This window comes from Drosophila kikkawai, chromosome 3L (genome assembly GCF_030179895.1).
Source record: "Drosophila kikkawai strain 14028-0561.14 chromosome 3L, DkikHiC1v2, whole genome shotgun sequence".
In the NCBI taxonomy this organism is placed as follows: domain Eukaryota; kingdom Metazoa; phylum Arthropoda; class Insecta; order Diptera; family Drosophilidae; genus Drosophila; species Drosophila kikkawai.
The window spans coordinates 19425849-19452858 of NC_091730.1; the positions used below are offsets into that span (position 1 = coordinate 19425849).

Here is a 27010-nt window from a genome sequence, read left to right on the forward strand (position 1 = left end):
GTCTCCCCCTCTCCTTTTTCCCCCTTTTCTCTCCTAGTTTTTCCATGCTTTTCCAGCTCGTTGTTGTAATAATTTGATTAAATTGAACGCTTTAAGTGATTTGCATTTTAAATTTCAATCAATATGACGTGACTGCCAGTTGAGGCTGCAGCAGCAGCAGCAGCGGGACAGGATGCAACTGCCAAGGCGAGACTACGTGGAGAAAGAGGAAAGGAAGTCTCTGTCTGGTCAACTGGCGCCAGGATAGCGCTCTAATGATGCACAACCGTCAACGGGTTCTCACTGGGCTTCTTCTCTGTTTTCCTCTCCACCTCTTCACTTAATTATTTATTCTAGCGGAAAAAATGTAGCAAAAGTTGGCGCCAAAGTCAGGGTCAGTTTTCAAACTAAGTTTGAAGGGGTATGAAATCAATATTCTTGTATAATTTATAATTAAGTTAGGCTATTAACTTTGAGTATACGTGAGGTTGATATTCTTAATACTAAAGGTTTATTAGTTTAAAAGTGGAGTTATGGAAGGCAAGGCAATAAGACGATTAATTAGAAGCACAGCTGATTCTAGACTTAGATCTAGGATATAATAGTTTTGAATAAAGACTTACCGCAGGTGAGGACACACAGATATCCTTCTTTATGGATGCTTAGTTCCGTTGAACATGGAGTTATGTATATTCTTAGTGACTAACAGAGATCAAGAAAGATATAAAGCTAGAAAAAGAGAGAGCGGGAAATCTATTCACTGCAATTACAATATAACACGCCAACTTAAGTACATATTACGCATACGTTTCACTCAACTTACATTACGTATACGCACTGGTGCGCAGTCAGAAAAAATCTGGGCCGTAAAAATTATTTAGAACTCTCTACTCTCGGCTTTTCGTTCCACAACAACAGCAATCGAGCATAATAATAATTGCCAGAAATGCACTGAATACCCATTCTCCCCCATTATAATATCGCTGGGCTCAACAATAAAACAGCACCATCAAATTACTGGCAATGTGCAGTGATCCACAGATCCTTGGCAGTCGAGGCATTCAGCTCCTTTAGTTTTAGTTTCGCTGATTGCATTTTCCACGTCAATGTGGGACGCGACGGGATGTTGTTGTAGTTGCGCCGTCGCATAAAGTGCAGTTCTTTATTGTAATTATGTATTATTGTTGTTAGGAGGCTGGATGTAGCTGCTTCTGCAGAGGCACTGGGAGAAAAGGAACAAGGAAAGTGATTATTTATATGAGAAATATATATATATTTTTTTAATGAATTTGGGGAATTATTTATAATGCTTTAAATTATTATTATTAACATTTAAGAGCGCATTGAAATATATGTATGATTTATTATTTAGTTGGACTTTTGGGTCAAGGTTTCTAGGATTATACAATCCTGGAAAAGGTTTACTTTAGATCCCTTTTATATATTTCTTCAAAATATAATTCTTATCTTTTTCAGTGCACTTTCATCACCAAGTTTGCTTAGTTTTCTCTCCAGGTTTATTTTGTTTTTTGTGTCCCGGCATTGTTCTTAGTCAGCCATCGCCGCCGTAGTCGTCGTCGCCATCGTCATCGTCGTCGTCGTCGTCGTCGTCGTCGTCTGGCAGTTTCCTGCGCCTGCATCTTGCAGTGGCAACTTCCTGATTTTCCCAACCGCACCGCCTACCCCACCGCCGTTGCACCGCCCGTTGTGCATTATATTTGCCGAAATGCAAAGTCTAAGGACTTTCGTCTGAGTGGATTTTTTTGCCTGGCAGCTCCTTCCACAGTTCCATCATCATCAGCAGCAGTAGGAGCCTGTGGCAGCCGCTTCTTCTAGCCTCCTTCTTCTTTTTTGTTTTCTAATTCATGCAATTTTCACATTGCAAAATTTTCTTATATATTTTTTTTTGGGCCAGGCGTTACTTTTCTGAGGTTTTGGTTTCGTTCTGAGAGTGAAAGACTTTTCAGCGGTTGCCCCGCTCATTGTTATTTTCGCGGAGACAGAAGAAAGGAGTGGGAGGGAGTGAGAGTAAGAGGATCGTCTGAGGTTGAGGGTGAGTGATTCAGATATGGTCTGAAAATAGCCCAAGAATCCCCACACACAGATCCCATCCCCGAGAACACAGAGGAGCACAGAGGGCCCCTTAATTTGCACTCCTTTTGGCTCCATTCCTTTCCCTTTTTGTTAAGTTTTTGGCAGAGGCTTTGTTTGTCTCGGGAATATGATGATTTTTGGGGACTTATTGAAGGGTTAATATAATAAATTATAGAATTTAATACACAATTCTGTACATGTAAATAGAGCTTTTAATCCCAAGATTAACATGATAAGGTATAAGGTTTCTTTAAATAATAAAATTAAAGCGAAATCATTAGGATTAAGACTACAATACCTCATATAAGGGAAGTTTTTAAAACTTTTATTTTATCAAATATAAAATCTATTGTTAATTTTAAGCTACAATATCTTTACATTCAAACTGTAACACCTTATCTTTGGAGTAAACAATCAAAACGCTTAGAAGTTATTGAAATAGAAATACCTTTTAATTACCCAGAAATACACTTCTTATATCTTTAAAGAGCATTCCCCATTCGACTCTCTGCAAACCAAATTTTATATTTTTGTTTTTACCTTCTTGGCGGTCCACTCCTTCGCCCCCTGCCAGCACCATTATTTGTGCAACAATTCCGCAACATTCTTATTCTCTATTTGAATAAAAATTATGCTGCTGCTGTGTGTTGTTCATCCTGCTCTACCCCACTGACGGGGTATATTTTTGGACCCGCTTGTTATGTTCGCATCTCTCCCGAAGAGGCTGGCGAAGGAAAATAATGAGCAGAGGGCCAGACAGGCGGACATTCAGACGGACGGACGACGGAGACGGAGACGAGGCGCGCTCTCGATCCTCGAAGAGCAAAAACATTGCATTACGACGGCGGGGTGGCCCTTCGGAGATTGAAGATTTGGAGAGTGGAGACATCGCGAAAGTGGCGAGGGAAAGTTCAGGAAAATTCGGGGAGTGGAGACGAGCACTGAAGGCACTTTTCACGCTTGATTTTCATGTGGCCGTTGTTGCAAAAACAGATGAAGAAAATGCTTTTCAATTTATTTTTAAGTACGAAAATAATTTTGCTATTTTCTTGACTTTTTATTTGTTTCCTTTTGTATTTCGCGTATGTTTTGTGTGTGTCTTGTGAGCGGTAAAAATAAAAGGCACGCCTGTCGCCAGACCCCCGTCTATAGCCCAGACTAGTGTAGGGATATATATTGTCTATATAGACGACGACGACGACGACGACGACGACGCCGGGCCTCGGAGTCTGAGAGTGTGCGAAATGTGTGAAATATTGGAGACAAACGGGCAATTTTTATGTTAGCTGCGATATCGGCAAAAAATCGCATTTAGTTCAGTGCGGCGCAGGTTGGCGGCTAGATCGGATCGTTATATAGCTATTTATTCCACACGTATATATGTATATGTGACGAATGGTAACGGGAATTACCGACACAAGCGTGCAATCAACAGTAGTTGACAGTTAATCAGTGGCTCTTGGCAGTGCTTTACATTTTTTTCACTTTTTTTCTCTAGTACAAAAAGGAAAAAACCCACAAATATTAATCAGAAATAACATAAAATAATAATACAAATTAAGCAAAAGATGCAAACGTGAATGGGGAGAGAGATGCAGCGCAAATACTTGGTTGTCATGTGTGAAATTCCTCGATTAGTGCGCTCGATATTTTCGGTCGCGAATCGTGCGTAAAGTCGTAGAATTGTGACGCGATCGGAGGACACTCTTTTCGTTTTTTGGGCAAAAAAGAAAAGCTAAAGAAAATACATTTTTCCTGGGCCAGAGGAATTCTTTGAATTTACGTTTGCTCAATGTCAAATCGAGCGTTCGACTTTCTGGTATGTCCACGTATCACACACAACACACACTTCAACTCGCTTATCTGGGAAATGCAAATGCCAATGCTCGACTTTTTTTCGGTGCTTTTATCGATAACAGCGCCGGCTGTCGATTACATGCAAATTCCTGGGTTTTCCCTCTTTTCCCCCCTTCGCCAGTGCTCTCCTCTAAGCACTGTGTGGAAATTGAAAATAAATGTTTTCGATTATCTTTTTTGTTGGCCGGCACGAAAATAAATACAAGAATTTAGCGTTTTGTTTAAAAATAAACTGGAATGTGTTTGAATTAGATGAAAATGCTTATGTTGAGAGCTCTTCACCGGTTGTTGTTATTATTGTTGTTGTTGTTGCATATTGATATTGTTATTTTTATTGATATATGGTGTTATTTTATGACTTTCAGTGAGTGAAGCGGCTTTTAAAATGGTGAATAGCAATTTTCAATTGATTCAATCATTGAATTTGAAAGGCGAAATAAAGCTATTGGAATTTATTTGAAAATCAAGCTGGGGGTATACAATTTCTTGTTGATATTATCAGTGTTTTAAAAGTTAAAATAAATCAATCCAATTCTTTTGGAATTTTTTTTATTTTATTCACTTAAAATTTGACTCTTTTGACTCCAAAAGAACTCCTTCCTTCCTATCTTTTTGAGCCTATTTAATACTTATAATATACGAAATATAAAATACTTTTTAAAAGCCTTTTTTGTGCATATTGTTGGCAGCGAAAAGTCCCTTTAAATCTTTAAAATTCTTGAAATTCATTTCAAATTTTATTACTTTGTTCACTAAACCCAAAAAAAGCGCAACTCAGTTTCATAATTTGATTGAAGAATACTTAAAGTAATAGCGAAAGACAATAGGAACAATACAAAAATTTAAATAAATTAAAAAAGGATTACAAGAAAAAAATTAAATACATATATAAATCCATTGTGTGAAATTAGAAAAGTAATTATAAAAGAACTGAATTGTATTTTGGAAATAAGGAAAAAAAGTTTAAATTATGTAATAGTTGTATATCTACTTTCACTAGTGAAATAAGTGAAATATACCTCAAAAACTTGACTCTTTTGGCAGCTAAGAAATACCTTCCTTCATGAACTCTTTTGTGCTCATTAATTACTTGCTATTAATATACAAATTTACCTTATAAACTATAAACATTAGGGATATGTAAAAGCCTTTTTTTTATGATTATTGCTAGCAACGAACAGTCCATTAAACCACCTTTATTTTTATATTCAGCTGCAACGGGCAGTTTATTTTATTTGCAACATTCCTTTGGAGCGAATTGACTTTGTATGGTAATTTCTCTTTATGCAATCCCGGACCCGTACCTTTCATTCGCCTGGCATTCCCAGGCCAGATGGTGCCAGTGGAAAAAAAGAGGCCTAAACAAACTCTGTCTCAAAATGATCTTGACTCACGCGAGGCTTTTGTTTGGGGTCTGCTGTTGGACAGCAGAAAACACTTGTCAGCACTTTATGGCCGCATTTGTGGGCTCGTTTTTGTTTTGCATTTTGCATTTAGCATTTTGGATTTACGTTGTTCGCTCTTTTTTTTTATTAATTATGACTCGGAGTCGCAGATCGTGTTTTTATGGCAAACATAAATTTCGACTTAAGGTCCGTGGACTCAGGCGAAAAGAGGGACTCGGAGGGGCAGAATGAAGAGGCAATCAAATAAATTGCCACGGCCCAAGAGGAATCCGAAAAGGGGAAACAGTAGCTGCAGTCGAGTGTTTCTTTTACCGTCTCCTCGTCTCAGTCTCCTCCTCTGTCTGTCTGTCTGTCTGGGCAACGAAAGCAGATCAAACACAAACACTACAGCAAAGGTTGTTAATGATTATGATGGCGATCATGGCGAGGCTATAGCAGGATGATGACGATCGCCTCAGACACTTGAAAGGAATTTCAATAAAGGGAACTAAAAGAATAAGAAGACAAGGGACAAACAACAGAATCAGACAACAGACGGGACGGGACGGGAGGATGATGATGACGAGGATCGGGATGATGCTAAAGTTGATGCTGATGAGGATGATGCGTCTCCACAATCCATCTTGATGCCGTTGTTGTGTTTCGCGGCATCAATCTGTCTCGGACACATTGGGGTGCAACATTGTTGGTGCATTATCATAAAAATCCAAAATATGGGGATGGCAAACCAAACGGAGCGAGACTGAAAAGCCCATTAAACTGAATAAAAGAGATAAGGCTGGGTCCTTTAATCTGGAGAAAATAAGTAAATTAATCAAAGTATTTTTGGATAAGGAAAATAAATATTTTGGATTTAATTTAAAGAGTAACAAATACAACGACATATTTATAAAAATATTAGGACAGTAGTCAAAGTTAAAGTTATAAATAATAATTTCCTAATTATCTTCAAGTGTTATTTTATTATTATATATATATTTTATATATATACATATTCCAGACAATTAGTAAATTACTCTGCATACCAAAAATGCAAAACAAACAAGTCATTCCACCTTGCCCTTTTATAGCCCAGTTGCTTCTCTTCAACACAATCAACTCCTCTCACTCTATCTATCTATCTCATTCTTTCTCTCTATATATCTCTCCACCTTAACTAGTCATATTAATTTTCTTGTTGTTTTCATTTAAGCGCTTATTTTTCACGAGTTTCTTGCAATTTGTATGTTTTTCTCTATGAGGAAAATGTGGAAAAATGGCGGAGGGCAATGGAAAGTAAAGTGCATAACGAAGACATTGCTGTCTTTTTCGCACCCTTCTTTGTGTTCCTGTTGATCTGCTTTAAATATAGAAGTCGCCGGATAATAATGATGATCATCATCATCATTATCATCATCATTATAATAAAAACGAAGTCGCTAAGAAGTGCAACATAAATTTCAGCAAAATATTACGCATACGCAGCGTGCAACAGCAACAACAATGCCCAAGCATATTATTGTTGTTCTTGTCTCTGCGGCTCTCGGGGTTATTTATGCCCACAGGGCGATGCTCAGACACTGTCTCCTCCTGGTTCTCTTCACCTTTCTCCGATGATTCTCCCTGCCCCATGACTCACTCTACACACATATACTATATATTATTCTTGTCGGGGTCTCTCGGGCGGAATCATTGTGGGACGTCGGTGGATGGATACTTTTTGCTACGGGGACGGACTGGCACAAAACAAAAGCAAATGCAGCTAAATAAAAGAAAGCAACAAGATACAAGAGCCAAGTGGGCGACCACACAGCATAGAAACACTGGGAGAAATGACCTAAAGTTAGACTCACTTTTAATGCAATCAAGACGGAAATTTTCTTGAATTAAAATTGGGAAAGAAGGAAATATACCTCCTTTTAACGAAAAACTGTAAGAGAAGACATTTTGGGGAGTATATCTATTATTTATCATCTATTATATATCAGTATCCTTAAAAATATATTGATATAATCTAGAATACCAATGTCTATAAGGACATATTTATACCATATCAAACAATATATTTGATGTAGCAAAGTAAATTCCCCCAACTCACAGCTCTCTTTCTCCTCTTTTTGCAGGTTATAAACAACGCATATTAAATCGTGTCTATTGCTACGTAATTGAGCATGCAATTTGGAAAATTCGCGGACGATAGCACGGCGTAAACAATCCGATCGCCGGCGGCGGACGACGCTGTGGCCCCCACGCATGCAGCCAGTGGCGCCGCGGGGGCCCGCTGCACATTGTGGTGGTGGACAGTGGTTGTGATCGGTGGTCTCCTGGTCTCCCTACCCATATCCACTGTTCCGCCGACGACAAAGCTCCTCTTCCTGCAGCCGGCCTTCGTTTCAGCCGCAGCCCTCGCGGTGCCGCCAATGCCGAGATCGGTGAGTCATACCGCCAGGATCTTGCAGCGGGAACCGGATCAGGATAATATAGCCTACCTATGGGCGACGGCAACGTTCAGTGAAAAGTTAAATAAGCAAATAACACGCAGCAGCAGCAGCAGTGGTAATTGTGTGAAATGCCAGAAAAGCGATACGATAATAAATTCAATATCGAGTGCAACTGGAAAAGGAGGCGAAAGTGAGAGCAGTGTAGCAGGTGCTGGTGCCACGAGTGTAAATAGTAGTAGTGCAATTTTGTGCAGTGTAAATAGTGCAAATAATACGCGTAAGTTAAATTTAATTCCGAGCAGGGAGCAGTCGCAGCCGATGCGGCAGCCTCTCGCTGTTGGCACAAATTTGCAAAATAAATTACCAGCATCGAGTGCGGATTGCCACTTAAGTCCAAGTGCCGAGACAAATATTCATACAAACCGGCGATCCCTTTGCCATCGCCATAGCCATCGCTCCTCCTGTCCATATCATCGTCATCGTCATTATTGTCATCATCATCATCGTCGTTGTTGGCCGCGTTGTTGTTTTCGTTGTCGTTGTCGCGTCGCGTCGCAGTCTTCATCCGCAGCGCCCGCGTCTATGCATTTGCCATATCAAATTAATCAACGTGCTACATTGTTGCAGCAATCTGCAGCAGCAGCAGCAACACAAGCAGCACTGAAACCAGCAACATCAACTACATTGCCACATGTGCATCGTATTTTTAAACGCAAACGTGATACAGCCCAAACAGCGACCACTGCATCACCTTTGACCCCGCCGCAGCATCCAACATCAACAACAAGCACGCCAAGATCGCGACTGGAGTTCATACTTTACACGGAAGTTTATGAAGTAGAGGATTCGGTTTCCCCAGGCGACTCCAACTACGATTCCCACTCCCCTTTCGATTCGAAAACCAAGTCGAGTGTGGGCAGCGAGGAAACCTTCTGGCAGAAATACGGTGAGTAGGTAATATTTATAAAAAAAATAAACGTTGAAGCCATTAGCCTTTAGATTGAAAAATTACAGGTATGGGACAGGAAAAATGATAACTTGTGATTAAGTGAATTTAGGAAATAAGATGAAGGTGGTCACTAATGGACTCCATTCATTAACATTTCACAAATATTTGTGTCACTTGGTTTCAATTGTGTGTTGAGGTTTAGGTGGACTTTTCAGCACACTAGCTTTACTGAAATACTTACAAAATCTACTTAATTTTAGTCTAGGTATACATTTCTTTTAAACATTTTTAATTTACTTTTATGGAACAATTCTTAACCAAAAATCCAAAAAACAAAACAAGAAACATAACAATTAACTGCCAGCAATAATTGCAGTCCGAAGTTCCAGTATAGAAAACATTTTTAAACCATTTTCTGTTTTCTGAGATATCGCATTTGTCAGCAAAAATCAAGTAGGAAAATCACAGGCAGGCCCAGGGGCTTGAGGGATATAGATATGATGTGGGATTTTTAACACAGCTGGCTGGTTAACATAATTTTCGTGGGCATCTCTGTATTTTTATTGCTCTTCTTTTTATTAACAAAAAGTAAAGCCAACAATGAAGGTTTAAAACACAGACAAGCCAGGAGAAAGAGAGGGATAGAGGTTGAATGAAAGAGAAGTAGAGGTAAAATGGAAATGTCAATGTGATGAACTTAAGAATCACTCAGTTTTTAAACAAAAATCTATGACCAAGTTTGGTTGATTAAAAAATAAAATATTAAATAAATTATTAGATTTAAAAATATATTTTTAAAAACTTCCTACAGATTTGGAAATTTATTAATTTTTAAGTTTTGCATTCTAAATTAAAAATATAGTTTAAAAAAAATATCTGAAATTATGTTCTAAGACTTTGTATTACAGAAATGGGTAATTCAAATTTCTCAATAAATCTTTTTTTATTTTTTAACCCATATACCCCTCAATCCTATTCATAAAGCTCAACAGAAAATAAAAAAATATATAAAAAGCGTGCAGCAAAAAAAAGGAGGCGACAGAAATCAACTTTTTCCAACGAATAAATTTCGAGTTTTCGATAGTCTCGGTCTGCCACAGACAGTGGTCGTGGTCGTTGTCGATGGTTGTTGTGTTTTGTTGTTATTTTTGTTGTTGTTATTATTGTTGTCGCTGTGCTCGTCCAGACGGCAAGATCTGGCCACCAGCAGCCGGGAGGGATTGGAGGTGGAAGGAGCGGCAACTGGGGCCATTCGTGGGCACCAACAGCGTCAGACTGTCTGGTATGCCACTTTGCCAGTGCAGCCAGCTCTCGCTCTGTCTTTCTCTCTCTTTTTCTCTTGCCATCTCACTCCTTGCCCCTGGACACTGTTTCCCTCTACGGACGTCGCCCCTTCTCTGTCTGTACTGCGGTTGCTGTCTTTGCCACATGTGGCGTTTTCAAAAGATAGTTGTAGTTTTACACTTGAATAACTATTTTTCGTTGTGATTTTTGTTAAATTTAAAAATAAAAGAATTTTAAATTAATTAAGTCTTTTCAGGAAGAATAAATTAAATTATTTATAAATATTTTTATAAAAGAAAAGACAAGTGCAGCAGGATTTTTCAACCTTGAAAACTCTTAAAAAACTTTGCGGAAATGAATTATATATTTATTTTTCAGGCCTTAAATATGTAGTACTATCTTATTTGTTTTTATAAAACTTAAAAAGGCCCCAAAATTGTATTTCTTTGAAAATTTTTCACTCTTTTCCCTTAGTGTAACTGTAGTTTCGGTGTCAGCTGTCTGGCGTCTACCTCTTTCGCCTCTGTGTAGGCGTCATCATCATCATCATCATTGCTGGTAATCATCATCATGCTTCGTAATCATCATCATCATCATTTTCATCGTGGCGCTTGGATTGGCCAATGCATAAAATTATACAGAGACATGACATGGTTTTGAATAATTAAACACAACGACGACAACGACATCAAGTCGGACTAAATGCCTGCCAGCAGCGGTGAATACTCGTACTCGTACTCGTACACCCAAAATGAGCCGGATAGATGAGGGGGGAAAGCCCCCAGACAGACAGGAATGCAATGTCCTGAACTAACTGCCAAATCACTGGCCGGAATCTCTCCATTTCCAAGCTCCAGTCTCGCCGACTCGAGTTAAACTAATTAAGCTGTTTAATTCACTAAAACGAATTACAGTTGCCGCCTGGGCATAAAGTAGGGTATATCCTATAGTAGGGGTTACCGGTTTTCAGACTCTTGAAGGGACAGGAAAATTGTTATGAAAATATATATGGAAAAGTGTGTCAAAGATGTAGGGGTTCTGTGAAGGAAACTAGAGGATATTCCTTAATGTAATGAAACTGCTTTCAAATATTATTTTTCAAATATTTCGGCATTAAATAAATTAAATAAAAATCTTTAGACTATCAGCTTGATCATGAAGTTCTCAAAAACTCCGTCTCTATATTCCTTCTTTATTTTTCAATATGCATAGTTCCTTCTCCTTACCAACCCCTTGCCCATCCAGACATTTAACTTCAGGATAGTGTCCATTTCAGACACATGACATATTTTAGAAACAAAAGACAAAAGAACCCAAACCTAAAGGAAACAAAAGCAGCTAGAATATAAACGACAACGCTGACAGATATTATTGACAGCTGAGAATTGTTCGCGCAGTTTGGCAATGTTTGCCCAATACCTTGGATGTTGCCGTTTCGGCTGCAATGTTGCTGCTGCTGCTACTTCGGCTGCTTCTGCTGCAGTTGTGCAATCGAGGTTGCAACTTGCTTTTGTTGCCATTGTCGAGCGTCGTCGTCGGCTCGTTTCAGTTGTTTGAGCTGTCAAAGAGGTCTGCCTCTGCCCGTCTGTTGTCTGCTGGCGTTTCCTGTTGTTTCCTTTTTGCCGTCTGCAGTCTGCAGTCTAGACACAAGTCAAAGTCGAAGTCGGTTGAAGACTTCCAACAAAGCACGAAAAAAAAAACACAAAAAAACTAAAAAATAAAAGCCAGGCGAACCCCAAAGCTCAGGTGCATTCCCACAAAAAGGCATCGGCGACCTGGAAAGCCTTCTTCTCGGCGTGTGTGAGAATCGGAGACCCAGAACCAGAACGAGTTGCAGCTAAAGCCAAGCCGCACATATCCATGGATACCCCAGCGAAAAAGCAGACATCGCAATCGACATTCACATCAACATCAGACACGACGACAACGGCGATGTTGTCTGTTTGTCGTCTGGAAAGTTATGGGCTAAACTTGTCGTCATTGTCGCTGTAGCTGAAATGATCTGCTTAAGGGTATATTTACTAAGGCTTAGAGGGGGTGAAAATAAAAAAACTTTTAAGACCATTTAAAATATTACAAAATGAAATAAAGAAAGTCAAGCAGTTAAATCAAATAAAAACTGTTAAACTTACCTTAGAAGTTTAAAACTTTTTATTTTTATTATTCTATATTCTATATATCTTATACATATATATTTTCTCTATATACCTTAGGGTATTCTTATCTTCGGTTTTTGTTAAACTTTTATGTTTTTGTTACTTTTGTTGTTCTTGGTCGCTATCTGTCGCTCAGTCGCGCTGTCTGGTGTCTCTCCACGCTGACAGCCTTAGATCAGAGTGCAGTTGATTTATGGCGGCGTTGAGTGGCTTTATGCTCACCTCAAATATGACACAAGGCGGACATAAGACAAAAAAAGACCCTACATACAAGCTTATACATATTTGCAATGTATGCAATGTGTGTGCCCGTGTCCAGCCAACGGAAGTTGTCCTTTTTGCACCCTTTCGCCGTGGAGGTAAACCTTCCCCTTTTTTTTGTGTAATCGCAGGCACTTTTCCGTCTGTCCATTCACGCAACAAGCAAATTGTGGCAATTATCGTGAATCGTGCACTGAAAGAAAAGAGGTTTTAAAATAGGGTTAATAAAGATACATTTTTTAAAGAGATTTATGAGGCTTTTGTGGGAGTTTTTACTTACTTATTATCCTCTAGATACAAATAAAATATTTGGTTTCTGCTTATTCATTTGTAAAAATTAATTACCCTGTTCTTATAATTCTCAAGTCCAAATTTCAGAGGCTGGTTTATATTTTTAATTATTTATTTTTCTTAAGTGCAAATTTCTGGCCAAAGTTTGATTTCGATTTTTTTTAGATAAAATAAATACAATATATATATAATATTTTCAACATTTTTAAAAACTTTTCTTTCGGGAATTGGTTATTTAAAAATATTTTAAAAAAGTTATTTTCGGATAGTTTTGTTCAGTGTCTATACCGTTTGCATTTTCCTTACTCCATATCCATGGAATAGAGACCGATGTCCACTGCATGTCAGCCCAACGAAGCGTGACGACATGTCTCCTCACTCCCTCCAGCCTTTTGTCCATCTGTCAATGCATGTTCCGTTGGGCAAACTTCCCCTGGACACCAACTTCCCCCCACACCAGCCAATGACCCCCTGCTCCTCTGGCGGCGAGTGCGCTTTTGTATTGCAATAAATGTAATTATGGTCTCGAATTGTGTTCCCAAATACTGGCACTCGCACTCGCACTCTGCACTGGGCACTGGGCACTGGTCACTCGGCAGTCTGGCACATCATCAAAACGGTTTGTGGGGTTCCCACAAGGTAGCAGCAGGTAGGTGGTGTTTTTTGTGGCTTGACCACCTCCAATTTTGGTTTAGCTTTCGGGCATTGATTTTACTGGCAATCAGCTAAATAAATTGGTTATCAAAGCGAGGCCTCAGTCAATGAATTGGTGTGAATAAGCGAGCTGGGTGGAATTTTCCTAGCTCAGGTTATTCTAGGGTACGGGGAAGCAAGGATAATAATCAAGCGGAATAACAAATCAGATTTGAAATCGATAGGCGGCAATCGAAAATTAATTCATCTGTTGGAGTAGATTTTATGAGGAATAATAATATAGACAAATATTTTTTTAAGAAATATTAAAATAGATAGAAATTAGTGAATTGTTTTTCTAAGTTTAGTGATAAATTTTCATGTATAAATGACATTTGATATTAGTTTTATATTAAAAACGAGAAAGGAAACTAACTTTTGGAAAAATGTCTAGACTTTGTTAAGTACATATAACATTAATATAAATTATAAAAAAACCTTGTTTGTGTTTACATTAAATGCTTAAAAAGTACCATATAAATATATTCCTTTTAAAAACCCCACAAACCAAAGCAAGAAAAACATAAACTTCCTAAATGTACGATTTTTTTTATGCCTTTAGCATTCTCAATGGATTCAAAGTGACTTAATAAAGGTCCTAGCAGACATCGACACTGCATTTACCCTCTGAATCCCTCCGGGCATACGGGTCCCTATTCCCAGTGAGCAATTGGATACCAAAGGCAATTTGCCACATTCTGGGGATTTGGTGTTAAATATTCAATTCCGTCTGCAGCGGACGTCTGCGTTTGCATCGCGTTTCCGTCTTCGTTTCATTTCGTTTCCCATTGCAATGGCATCATGATGAGCATGAGCGATGGTGATAATGATGATGCTGATGCTGGTTACGGAGCCTGGGGAGACCTGAGACCCTAGAGAAACGGAGAATGGCTGAGGCGGAGCGGAGTTGCAGGACTGGCAAGTGGTCGAGTCTGTGGCCATTCTCTAACAAACAAACAACGAAACGAACACAAAGAATAAACTTTTGAATGGGTGAACGAAAAATGGAGAGATTTAGTTGGTACACAGGAAAAAATAAAGAGTGGGAATATGGAAAAGGAAAGTTAGAAATTGTAGATAGATGAATATAGATTTTTGTATTGAGAATTTAGAGAATTCTAAGATCTTGTGGGAGAGTATGGAGTTTACAAAGGGAAATTGGTTATTAAAAGACGTTAGAATATCTCAATATTTTTAATAAATATTTTTATAAAATAATCATTAAAAAACTTGGTTAATTTTCAACTAAATGTGTCGTTCAGATCAACGAAAACTATTTTCCCAAAGGCCACAAAATTCAAGGGTTTATAAAATAGGTTTAAACATTGAAGAAAGAAAGATCTAAATACCTTCTTTGAAGTCTCTCCCTTGCAAGCCTTTAATATCTTAAATATAGCCCTAAATTGAAAGTTTTTCTTCAAGTGTAACCCCGAGAAACTGAAGCTGGCTGTGTAATGTGAGGCAGATGAAACGGACAGCGACGAGACGAACGATTTCAGTCAGTGGGACTGGACTGGCCTGGCCTGGCCTGGCCTGGTCTGGTCTGGATTGGATGGATGGACATTTTGGAGGCGTCGAAAGAGTTTCGGAATGCGAGGGGCGGACTCTAGAGGGGAGGGAAGTGTAGCGCAGCAGCAGCAGCAGCAGCAGCAGAAATTGCAACCGATAATAATTATTTTTATGGAGTCTAGTCTGTGTCTAGACGATTTTTTTTTTCTGCCTTTGCCGCTTGCTACTTACTTCACTTTGCTCGTCGACCTGGCCAGTACATATCTAGCCCCGTCTCTTTTTATTTCTCCTGCTTTTTTCTCTTTCTACTGGCCGTCTAGCTACCGCCCTCCTTGTACGGCCTCCCCCCTTGCTAAATGCTCTGTTAAAGCTACTGTGTCATTGTTTTCGCTTTGATTCCGATTTTAACTGGTAAACTGGCATTTAACTGTTTTTCTGTTGCTGTTTGACAAACAAGGCAGACGGACTGGCGCGGGGCAGTGAGGCGTAGCAGGAGGTGGAAAAGGGGGAGGTGGGCGGAGGGGGACTTTCCAAAGGAGCCAGAGTGAGACAACGAAACGGCGACGGCGACTGCAATGAGATAGTGAACGTGAGCGAGGCATGACAGACTCCAAACTAAATGCCGCAACCCAAATGGACACAAAAGCCAGTCGGACTGGTGAGGGGAGCTGGGAGGGGTTGGGAGACTGACAAGTCAGGCAGTGAGCCAAACATGCGGAAAAGTCAAGCCAGTCAAGCCAAAAGTAAGCTCAGTGTACAGTGATTCTCAACAATTAGGGTTAATTTTAAGAAATTATTGTTTAAGGAAAAGTTGTAGGATGATAAATATCACAGAAACCAGGAAGGAGAACCTTAAGTATTTAAAATCCTTAGAAATTTATCTCATTTGATTATTTTATTAAGTCTATAGAGATTTCTATGAAAACTGGTAAAATCGAAACTCAAGGAAATATTGAAAATATCAACTATTGACCAAGAGTTATCCTCTATGAATTGCATCTTCTGAGGAACCACTGTGCACTGTCCACTTGGGGCACCCTACGCTGACGGCGCTCCATCAACTGCATTTAGCTGTTCGCTTCGTTGGGCATGAGAAAAATGTCACCTCCACCGGCTCGGAGCTAAAGACAGGGACAATTGTCTGCTGTTGCTGCTGCTGCTGCTGTCCGCTCGTCATTCCGGCATTCTGTTGCCTTTTTTGGCCACGCCAGGAGAGGTGGGGACCGAGGAGGAATCCTCTCGTCTAGGAGAATATGTCTCTCGACACCTTTCTGTCGGGGCTTTTGTTGTTGCAGCTGCCGTTGCCTAGAGCCAGTGCTAGTGCCCCAAGATATTATGTTATTATGGCAATTATAGTTACACGACTTTGGCGGCAACTATGGCATTTTTGGCCCGACGACGACAGCTTGGCATGTCTGCTCTGCAGTGCCCCAACTTCTACTATATGCCGCAGATTCCCGCAGATAAGAGAAAGGCAGGCAATTCTCGCTCGTTGCCGACTCTGCATCGCAATTACAAACATTTTAATGCAATTAACACACACCTGAGACGGCGGCAGAGTTCCGGGGAGGAGGAGGAGGAGAAGGGGGAGGAGGATCTCTGCCTCTCATCTCATTTGCCTGGCTCTTTTGCAATCCGAAACTTCTCTTGGCCCGAAAAAAATCGAAACACACACACAAACACTCGCGGCTGCAGCTAAAGTAAGCGACTTCAAAAGCCAAAAGGCGACATTCGGTGCGTGTGTCAGTTGCCCGGGCCAATCTCTTGATGACGCCGCCACCGCTGCACTCACCTGCCGCCCCCCTCACTTGCCTTGCCGCAGCGCCCTTTGCCTTATTTATTTGTGAGGTTTTCATTATACCCTGCAAAGGGAGGGTATTGATATTTGGTGGAAGGATAATCACATTGACACAGCTTTAATTGAACATTTAATATATCGAGTTATTTAGGGATAATAATCAAATAAACTCTTTGGTTTTAAAAATCGATGAATTGGCAATATTAGAACTTAAATATCAAAGCTCAGAAAAATAGCTAAGTAAAGTTATTTAGTTTATTTAAGTGTAAATAATTATAAGAGACACTGAATATAACATATGTTTATTAAAAGTTATTCTAAGATTTGTTACACAATTTTTATCCTTTTTTTGTCACCAAATATCCTTTAAATATTCATCCATCAAGAGTATCCCAGATCTCGGATTCGCGGACTAATCTCTACCTCTTGATTTGCCGCTCCAGTTGTTATCAGTGGCTGTGGCGGAGCGGCAGATACTCAAAACGTTGTCGTCGTCATCGTCTGTAGTCTGTCGTCGTCGGTCGTCTTTTTTCCCCCTTTTTAGGCTTTTGTAGTTCGCCGCCGTGAGCTGCAGTTACATGTGAAAGGTGGGAATGGAGCCGACGATCTCTGGGTGCGGCAGTGCAGGAGGCAGCTCCCCTTAATGCCATGTCCAGCAAATCGCTTTGACCATAACCCCACCACCACCAGCCACATTGGCAAACGAGCACAATCAGTTTGCGCTTCATTTCATCGGTTTAATATGCAGCGAAAAAAAAAATGGTTTGTCTTTATTATCGCCGGGTAAAGCGGAGACACACAAGCATATCCTGGTGGTGTGCACACCCCTTTTTATTTATTTTGTTTCTGTTTTTTTTTTTGTCTGGTGTTTTTTGCTTCTTTGGCATTGGCTGCAACTGTCGCCAAGCGGCATCCGAGGCCTCTGATCATCGGCGGCGACTTCCTTTGCCGACCCCTCAACCTGCATTGTGTTCTTGGTCGCGGGATATAGCCACTCTATACCCGACTTGGCAGCGGTATCGATTCACGTCAGTCCTCTGACGTCGCGCTCGTCAGAGACGCCAGACGCCGTTCAATAATATTCAAATCGCCAGCCAGAAACGAAAACTTGCCAAAAATAAAGCAACAAATTTTAAGGAGAACTTGAAATACCCTTAAAAATATTAAGGATATATTTTTTAATATATAGAAAAACTTATTTTAATTATTGGTTTAAAGATAATAATTATCTTCCTTTTAAAATTGTTGCTAAGAAAAAAAATATTGCCTTATTTGGATTTCCTTAGTTAACTGATTATATTAAACTAAATTTTAAAGGTTAAAATCTACAGATAACAGTGAAAAATTAACCTATTTTATTATTATTATTACATTCCACTTATAATAATATTTTACACCTCGTACTTCCATACATTCTCCAGGCTTTATACCCCAAATTTGTGTTCTCAGCCAAGTGTAGCATACAGAAAGCAAAAGCAAAATGAGGCAATAATACATTTTATGGAGCTATCGTCTAGACATTCGGCAATGCCGCCAGTGACGAATGCGTTTGGATATCGGGAATCGCAGCCCGATAAAGTAAAACCCCAGAGAACAAAGCAACCAAAAAAAAAAAATATATATAAGCATATATATGTGTAGAAAAAAAAGCGGCACAAAAAGCGTTATCAATGTAATCAAATGATATTGATTATTCACTTCTGTCTGACTGGCAACTGGTGACTGGCCGACTACCTGCTCGGCCAATGCTAAATGTTAATATTCTGCCGGCCGGTCTGCTTTCTGTCTGCCAGCCCCTGGCATTTGTGTAGAATTAATGGCAAATCATTTATAATCCGGCAGACAAACAGTCGAAGCCACAAAGCTTCCACCTTGACCACCATCGTCATCTGGCAGGCAGTAGTCATACAGGAGAGGGTAAAATAATGGGTCTGAATAATAATAATAAAATTTAATTAATTAAGAAATACGTTTTTTAAGAACATAAAATGGGAACTACTTGATTTTAATTTTGTTAATAAATTTTTAACATTTATAAACCATTTAATTTTGATCTTCAAACTGAATAAGATTTGAATTATAAAAAACTGTATAGAAAAGCTGTTCGATAAGAACCAAACCACTTATTCCAACTTGTAGAATTCTATATGCAAAAGTAGTTCTAATTTCTTGACCCCCCTTGTACTCCTGCACGTGTATGTATTACGCAATCCGCTAAAGATTGAACCAGGTTTTGGGATGGGGCCTAAGGAACTTAGTCAAGCGATTAGCTTCCGTTTCAGTGACTGCCTGTGGATGACTTGGCAGCCTTGATAGCCCAGGGATTCGCGCTAATCGGCGAGTGGAGAACGGTGGCAGCCTGAATTTGTATTCTAGGTCATTAGGAAAACAACAAAAACCAATTCGTATCCCCTGGAACACCAGAAGAAACCAGACGAGCCCAAAACGAGAGAGGAGCGTTCTGGTGGCGCTGGGCAGGCAAAGGCGTGCCAGGGAATATGTTTAATTTATTATTAATGGACGAGCCCTCTCCTGCCTTCTACGTTTGATGAATTATTTCGTGTGATGCTTTCAGAGATTCTGGGAAAATTCCAAAGGAACAATTTAGGTTGTGAATAAAAGCAAAATGTACTGAGAAAGTACAGGAAACAGGTGATAGAAGAAATCACATTAAAGCTATTTAATTTTTGAAATGTTAAGTTTTTGTTCTATTTATACCAATAATTCCAAAATCAAAACCATATACAAAACAAAATAAGAATTAAACAATTATTGTTCACAAGATCTATAAGTTAACATATATAAACATATAGTTGCCACTATTTATCAAACAATTTCATATAAATTTTAACAGAAGCACGAGGAGTACCATCGCAACTCCATTCGGAATATACGGCATAGTCGCCATTAGGTATTAGTATATAACGTCCAAAATCCTTCTCCAGATTTCCCGTCCATAATTTATCCACTATCACATCATGCTATAAATGATATTTGATTAAAAATACAAAAATATATAATAAAACGAGCAAATCTAGCTCACATTATAGGGACAGGTGTGATTCAGATTTGTACTGTTTCTAAAAGTATTATAGAACAAATTAGCCAAGGGATTTTTCTCTCGATCCCTAAAAAATTTGCATCCATCGTAGGAAATATCGATAAAGAACGGTTTATAGCCATTATCGAAGCGCAGGAATTGTATTTTCACCTGAAAGCCACATCAACTGAACGAATCATATATATTTTTTCCTAATTTAAAACTTACCCAAGACGTGGAAACGGGCAATTGTAACAATTTGGTGTATATATTTATATACTTGTGAGTACGATTGACCGCCTTTATTTGGCAGGTGGGAAATGCTAGATATTCCGGATTATAGGAACTGCACTTCAGGTTGGTAAATGTGACATGACTCAGGCCCATCTGGGTAAAAGATTTGTTTATATTTGCATTTTAATGATTCAATTCGATTACCTTTGGCAGAGTTATCCACAAGCCGAGCACTAGCAACTTCCACATTGCGTTTAAAACTGTTCGCAATCGATCTCTAATTTTTTAAAACGAAAATGTCATTATTCCGTGCAACAGCCATAAACATTTCGTTTGGCTTTTTGAACTCTGTAAGTGCCTGCATAAATAATATTTATTATAATTGCTTCGATTTATCGAAAGCCACTTGGTTAAAATTAAAAAAAATCAATATTAGTAAATGTTTGTCTATATGCAATACATATTTATTAGTACTTGGTTTTTATATTGCTGGTAGGATTGCCAATTAAACTTGGCAATTGAACATTTCATATTTAATGGGTGTAACCGAATGGATCGAGTGGAAACCAGATTAAAACCTGATGGAAATTTTAAAAAAAGTTGACTTTTGATAAAATATAATTTTATTTTAACTAGCTATTGAACAAAATTATATTATTTTTGTATATACTTTTATTAAATACACTGAAATCATAGTATATAAATTATAAACAAGTAACTTTTAAGGGTCCATTCTGGTTAGTTGAAAAAAAAAATCGAATTTTTTTTTGTTTGCATTTTTCAATAGCTTTAAGTTTGTAGAATATCATACTAAAAGATCAAATCGAAATACGTAATAGTTTAAAAGTTATGAGCCTCCGAACCGACCGACTCAAAGCAGCTACAGAGCAAACATAAAACTTTAAACGCGTTTTCTGGAAAACTACATTTTTCGGGCTGGCGACCATAATATCTCAGTCAATTTTTAACGAATCTTAATGATTTTTTTTTTTTAATACGCGTAATTAACGTGTCCATGGAATAGGCTACAATTATATTGATAGCTTAAACATTGGATTTTTACTCAACAAAAAAGTAAGGAAATTTTTCAAAAAAACGAAAAAAAATTTTTGAGGCGCCGCCATTTTCTTATTTTTTATTCAATTTTAAAAAAAGTAGCCTATTCCATAACCACATTCATACAAAACAAGAACATATTTGAATTTTTTGTTTCAGTCGATTTTTACGTCCTGCAGGATGGTCGCCAGAGGGGTGCCTTTTTTGGGCATGCGCTTACGTCGCCCTGTGTCCTGCTTCAGGACATGCTCTAAAAATTTTTGAAAATTTTGCTAAATAATCTTTAAACTATGATAAATATATGTGACAAGTTTGAACTTTCTATGTCTTTTCGTTTGTCCACAACAAATTTCTGAAAATGGCCTATTTTTTGGCCCAACTAACCAGAATGGACCCTTAAGACAACAAAGTTGCAATACTATATCTATCTCGCTTGCACTGGTTAGCGACGTCGCAAACCTTGACTTGTGGGTTCGAGTCTTGAAGCAGGTGATCGAAAATAATTTATTTACTTTTAAATTTAATTTAGTTTTCATAAAACGATCTACTCTACTTGCCTACCCGATATTCGAACGTAAAAATTTATAAATCCTCGAAAGATATTATTCGAAAATATTTTTGTAAAGATACCATAGTCGCCATTAATCGTTGGGATATATTTTGAAAAGTCTGCTTCCCAGTTTCCAGTCCAGAAATGATCTATAATCAAATCGTGCTAAGGTAAATAAAAATAAAATAGAGATAATTCTAATCATTGAATATTTACTCACATCATAAGGACACGTGTGGTTTAGGTTGGAGCTGTTCACATATGCATAGTAAAACATTTTTACAATCGGATTTTTGTTGGGATTCCTCAGAAACCTGCAGGTATCGAAGGTCATGTCTATGAAGAAGGGCGCATCAGCTTTAGATTTAACTGCATACCCCAAAGAATTATATATTCATGAAATGATTTCGATATTAAAGCTTACAGTGATATTATTCATTGGTACTTTCTTCAAATTTACGTGAATATCTATATACTTGTGAGAACGATTTACTGCTTTTATATAGCATTTTGGGAAGTCGAAAAATCCCTTGTCCGATGTCCCACACTTGAGATTCGTGAAAGCCACATGGCTGAGGATGGCCTTAATTGAAAAGTTTAATATTTTATATTTATTTATTTTTATATTTTATATTTTAACGTTTGTTTCTGGCAAGGCTTACCGAAAGATATCCAGAGAAATATAGTAAATATAATATTATACGCATAGTGAAACTTTTCCACCTGAAGTATGAAATATTAATAATTATATATTTTGGTTAAATGGGCTTTCGTTGCTGAAAATAATGACCGGGGCTCATTAGCCGTTTTTTTGTTAATGATACATGTACTTGTATCATCAGATTACACTGCCCAAATAAAAGGTTTATTTTAAATTACAAAATCTTGGTACAAGTCAACAGAGAATGATTTATTTCATAGTTGATGTTGATGCTTTACATTTATTTCAAAAATAAATATTTATACAGCATTAGAAACTTAATGTTAAAAATCAAAACACAATCCAATTAAATAATAAAATATTTACAATATATTTTTTGATCAATTTACAGGTAGTTTATTTGGTAATTTTAAAGTATATTTTAACTGTGGATCGCGGGATATTACGAACATACCACTTTGTAAAGATCGCATAATCTCCATTGGGTATTGGCAGATATCGAGATATACCCTTTTCCAGATTGCCGGTAAAAAATTTATCGATAATGATATCGTGCTAATTATCGACATAGTTATAGTTGTATATAGTTAATGAAGCAAGTTTAGCTATATACTCACATCGTAGGGACAGGTATGATTCATATTTGTAGCATTTAAAAAGGTTTTATGAATTTCTCTTAGAAATATCATCGATCTAGCGCTTGGGTTTCTCATATACTTGCACAAATCAAAGGTCATGGCCAATAGAAACGGATTGTAGCCATTATCATAACGCATGGGTTCAAGTTTTATCTGTAAGATTCACTCAAGATATTATATCTCTCAAGTAAAAGATATTCCAACTTACCTCGACATTTTGAATGGGAAGTACCATTAATTTAGCATATAAATCGATATATTTATGCGTGCGATTAACAGCCTTGATGTAACACGCATCGAACTGGCAGAATTTCTTATCGAAACTCTCGCACTTTAGATTGGTAAAGCTCACATGCGTCAAGGCGCACTAGAAATGAATATATTTTATTATGAGTTAATCCGAAATTACTTATCTTACTGTGGCAGTGCAGGCCAAGGTGAACCATATCATCCACATTTCACTATCCTTCGGGAACTGAAGCTTTCCATATTTTCCGGTGTGGGTATATATTTTATCTAGCCGTTACGGCAAGTAAATGTTTTAACTATATCGTCATTAGCTTGTGATAAGAATCTATAATGATACTGGTAAACGGTTATATAGTACTTAGCTTTGTTTGAATTGTATTTAAAATTGGTTTCAATTTTTTGGGAGTTTGCTGAAACCATTATTAGGTTTGATTATAAGCCGGTGGCAACAAGCTCAATTTAGTAGAATTTTTTTCAAAAAATAATGGTTAATATCTGCTTAAAAAGATTATTCTACCTATTGCTTCCCGACACATATTTCTGTAACCTTATTGGATTTACATATTTTTGCAAACACAAACACAAACACAAAACAAAACCAAAACAAACAAAAAACCCAGACAACAAAAAAAAAAACCCCAAAGAGAACCCGTAAAATTAATGTGCCCGCGGAAGAGATGACTTAAGTGAGGTCTGACCAAGAAGTTGGAAATGGAAATAAAACTGGCCGGCAGCAGCAGAAGCAGCCCAACGTCCCGGGCATACACTCCAGACAAAAAGAATTTTATTGGCCTTCACTTAACGCTCATAAATTTGTCTGCTGCGAAATCTGCGAGACGAGACGCAAAGAACCAGAAAGCGACGCAACAAAAATTAAAAGAATATTGTTTATAGTGCCACGCTTCCGCAGATGTTGGCTTTTTGGCTGGGTTTGGCTTTCGGCTTTTGGGGAAACTGGTTCGGAAACACAGTTTGCTGCATTTCTGAGGCGCGAGACGTTTTGTACGATTTTTTTCCCATTAAAATATTGTTGCAGAACAGCCGGGATCGAGGCATTCACGGATCCATTGCCGTACGGCTGGAGAGATCCCACCCATTTCTTGTCGGTCGGCTGACCGTGGCCCCGGGTGAGTGCCGAACTTCACGCACAAATCTGATTAAAACTCGGCCCCAGTTAATGAACCGAGACCCTGGGGAGCAGTGCGTCCACCTCCCCAACTACTGGAGAGTGCAAGTCGTCGGATGAGGCTGCGGCCAGACATCCCGACATCCCGACGTCCAGACAGATAGCGAGGCGTCTAAAAATAGCCAAGCAAGCCACATGTTGGTCAAGTTTTATACTCCTTCGGCGGGGGGTTTTAATACCCTAGCTAGTGGGGTAGCTATATTTTTGGCTGTAATTTGTCTTAAGAATTTTTTTAATATTATATTTTACGATTTTTAATAGATTTAAATATATAATTTGTTTGAGTTTGAGAGTTTAATACTTCTATCTCTATTTTTGAAATCTCTTAGTGGCAAAGAAGCTATGTTTAAACTTTTAAATATATGAACAAATAAATATGAAAAATTAATATTTATATTCTTAATTATATTTATTTATATAATACGTTTTGTAATAGATTTAACCATATAATTAGTACTGTTTTGTACTTCTCACACTATATTTTAATGCTTTTGCTGGCAAAGGAGCTAGTATAGTTTGGTTTTTAATTAGTTTACATAAATCATTAAAATGTATATTTATAAATTTATATACACCTTAAATTATTATTAATTATGTTATACAAGTTTATGTAGATTTATTTATGAATTGCTTACATTGCTGTTATTTTTACACTACGTTTAAGGGCTCTTGTTGGCAATTCAATAAATCTATAATTTAGCTTTAAATTAAATAAATAAATTTATTCATAAATAATTAATTACATTTTTGGAATTTATATTAAAAACGTTATTGTAAATTATAAAAAATGAGCTTAAATAGATTTAACTGTAAAATATATTAGGTATTGTGCCTACTTCTCTAAGTTTGAAGGCTCTAAAAGGCTATTTCGCTATAATTAGGCTTGTAACTTCATTAAAAAAAATCTTAAAAAATATTATTCATAAAGATCGACTTTTTGCCTATGTTTTTTTATTACATATATTAAATATAAGATATTTTTCCTACTAATTTTCTAAAAATTCATCAGGAAAAGTGCATTGAGATTGTCACTTCTTACCTCTGGGTTTTCCCTTGGGTTACCCAGTTCTTTTATGTATACATATATACATTTTTTTTCCTTCCTAGCAAATGTTACCCACATCTGTCTCCAGGCACAGTCGTAGTTTTGGCCAGCTCGGAGTCCAAGTTCTCCGATCCAGCCAGTTGCCGGTGCAACAGCGACCATCTTTTAATAAATGCGAACGTGATCGCGTTTCGTGCGTCACTGCATGCCCAGACACACACTCTGGCACACACACCCAGACTCGTGTGTGTGTGTGTGCGAGTGTATATACTGGAATATAAAGAGCCGACTCTGCCGAGGCGTTGCACCTTTGGCAAAGGTGCATTGATCGGGATTGGGATCGCTGTCTGGGCAAGTTTCTCCTGCTGCTTCAGCTCCACCTCCTGGTGCTCCTCCTTATATTTGCAGCGGCCATTGGCTGCGCTTATTTTGTGTACTTTTTTTTGCTTCTTCTTGTTTTTTTTTATGTTTTGTAAAACGAAATTATTATTGTATTATGCACGCGTATACACAGCCCAGTGTATCTGGAGACAGAGCTTCTTTACCTTTCTTTCTTTTTTTCTTACGATTTGTATTTTGATTCCATTTCTTTGTTTGTAACTTTTTTGTTGCACATTTTTTTTTATCTGTACAGTTTTTTTATTTATTTTTTTTTGGAAAACGACGCGTGCTTTTGAGCGCCGAAAGTGCGTTCAATGAACGCAACGCGGAGCAATGATCGGGAATTCGCAGACGATAACGCCGGACATCCGCGGGGGGTCGGTGGATAATGGGGAAGGCCGATCTGGCGCAACTAAGTTGAGTCAGTGGGTATACTATATTAAGAGTGCCCTTGGTGGGACTTTTTTATGCAATTCTTTTTGGAGAGAAATTTGAATGCGGATAAACATATTTATGTAAATAAATAAAGTTTAAGTAAAATAAAGCTAATTATAATTTTTTCATTCAAAAATATTTTTTTATAGGAAGAATGATACAAAAATGTACTTTTTGACAATTTTAAATTATTTTTAAGGATTACCTAACTTTAGATAACAACATAAATCGTTAAAAATATAAAATAATAATAAATAAAAACCTTACAATTTTTGAAAGGCGGCGGATTTACGAAAAATGTATTTTTTACCAATCTAAAATAATTTTGAAGTGATACTTAACCCAGAATGATAACAAACATAATATAAATTATCATATAAATTACTTCCGGAAATTCTAAAAAAATCACGAAGACATATATGTTAGAAAGACTTTTAAAAGATTAATTTTTAAACTACTTACAATTATTTTTAGTTATTTTCTACCTCTAAGTAGCTTCTAAAAATTCTAAAAAATTACTGAAAACGAAACCTATATACATATATTAAAAAGAAATTTTCATAAATATTTAAAATACCTTCTAAATATTACAAAAAAAAAAAAAAAAAAAAAATACTGCAGGCAACATCTATTATAATTATACTGTTATCTATATTTCTTTTAATTTTTAATACATTTTTAATAGTCTTACCCCAAATGATATCATAAATATTCAAAAATACCAATAATTATCTACCAAACATTTAAAAAAAAATTCCTGCACCCTACACGTGCCCATGTGCTACTCAAAATTTTGGCTGTGAGAGTGAGTTATCACAATCTCAGGGCAATTGCAGTT

General features: G+C 37.6%; 3 protein-coding genes across 3 annotated transcripts in view; 1 reads left to right on the plus strand and 2 right to left on the minus strand.

The window, feature by feature from the left end:
* Nucleotides 1–3431: 3431 nt before the first annotated feature.
* LOC108078782 (pneumococcal serine-rich repeat protein) overlaps nucleotides 3432–27010 on the plus strand; it is an 84861-nt gene continuing 61282 nt past the window's right edge. Inside the window, exons 1-2 of the mRNA XM_070285081.1 lie at nucleotides 3432–3471; nucleotides 8384–8702. Coding sequence (XP_070141182.1) covers nucleotides 3469–3471; nucleotides 8384–8702 — 322 coding nt within the window. The 5' untranslated portion in view covers nucleotides 3432–3468. The remainder of the gene's footprint in view (nucleotides 3472–8383; nucleotides 8703–27010) is intronic.
* Nucleotides 19467–20220, minus strand: LOC108078603 (uncharacterized). The gene is made up of 4 exons (XM_041775318.1): nucleotides 20176–20220; nucleotides 19966–20124; nucleotides 19741–19908; nucleotides 19467–19678 (listed from the first exon to the last, which is right to left on the minus strand). The coding sequence occupies exons 1-4, from the start codon at nucleotides 20218–20220 to the stop codon at nucleotides 19517–19519; spliced, it is 534 nt and encodes a 177-aa protein (XP_041631252.1). The 3' UTR covers nucleotides 19467–19516.
* On the minus strand, nucleotides 22635–23390 carry LOC108078602 (uncharacterized). Its single transcript, XM_017172522.1, has 4 exons — nucleotides 23295–23390; nucleotides 23085–23243; nucleotides 22856–23029; nucleotides 22635–22793 (listed from the first exon to the last, which is right to left on the minus strand). Exons 1-4 carry the CDS (start codon nucleotides 23331–23333, stop codon nucleotides 22635–22637), a joined length of 531 nt encoding a protein of 176 aa, XP_017028011.1. The 5' UTR covers nucleotides 23334–23390.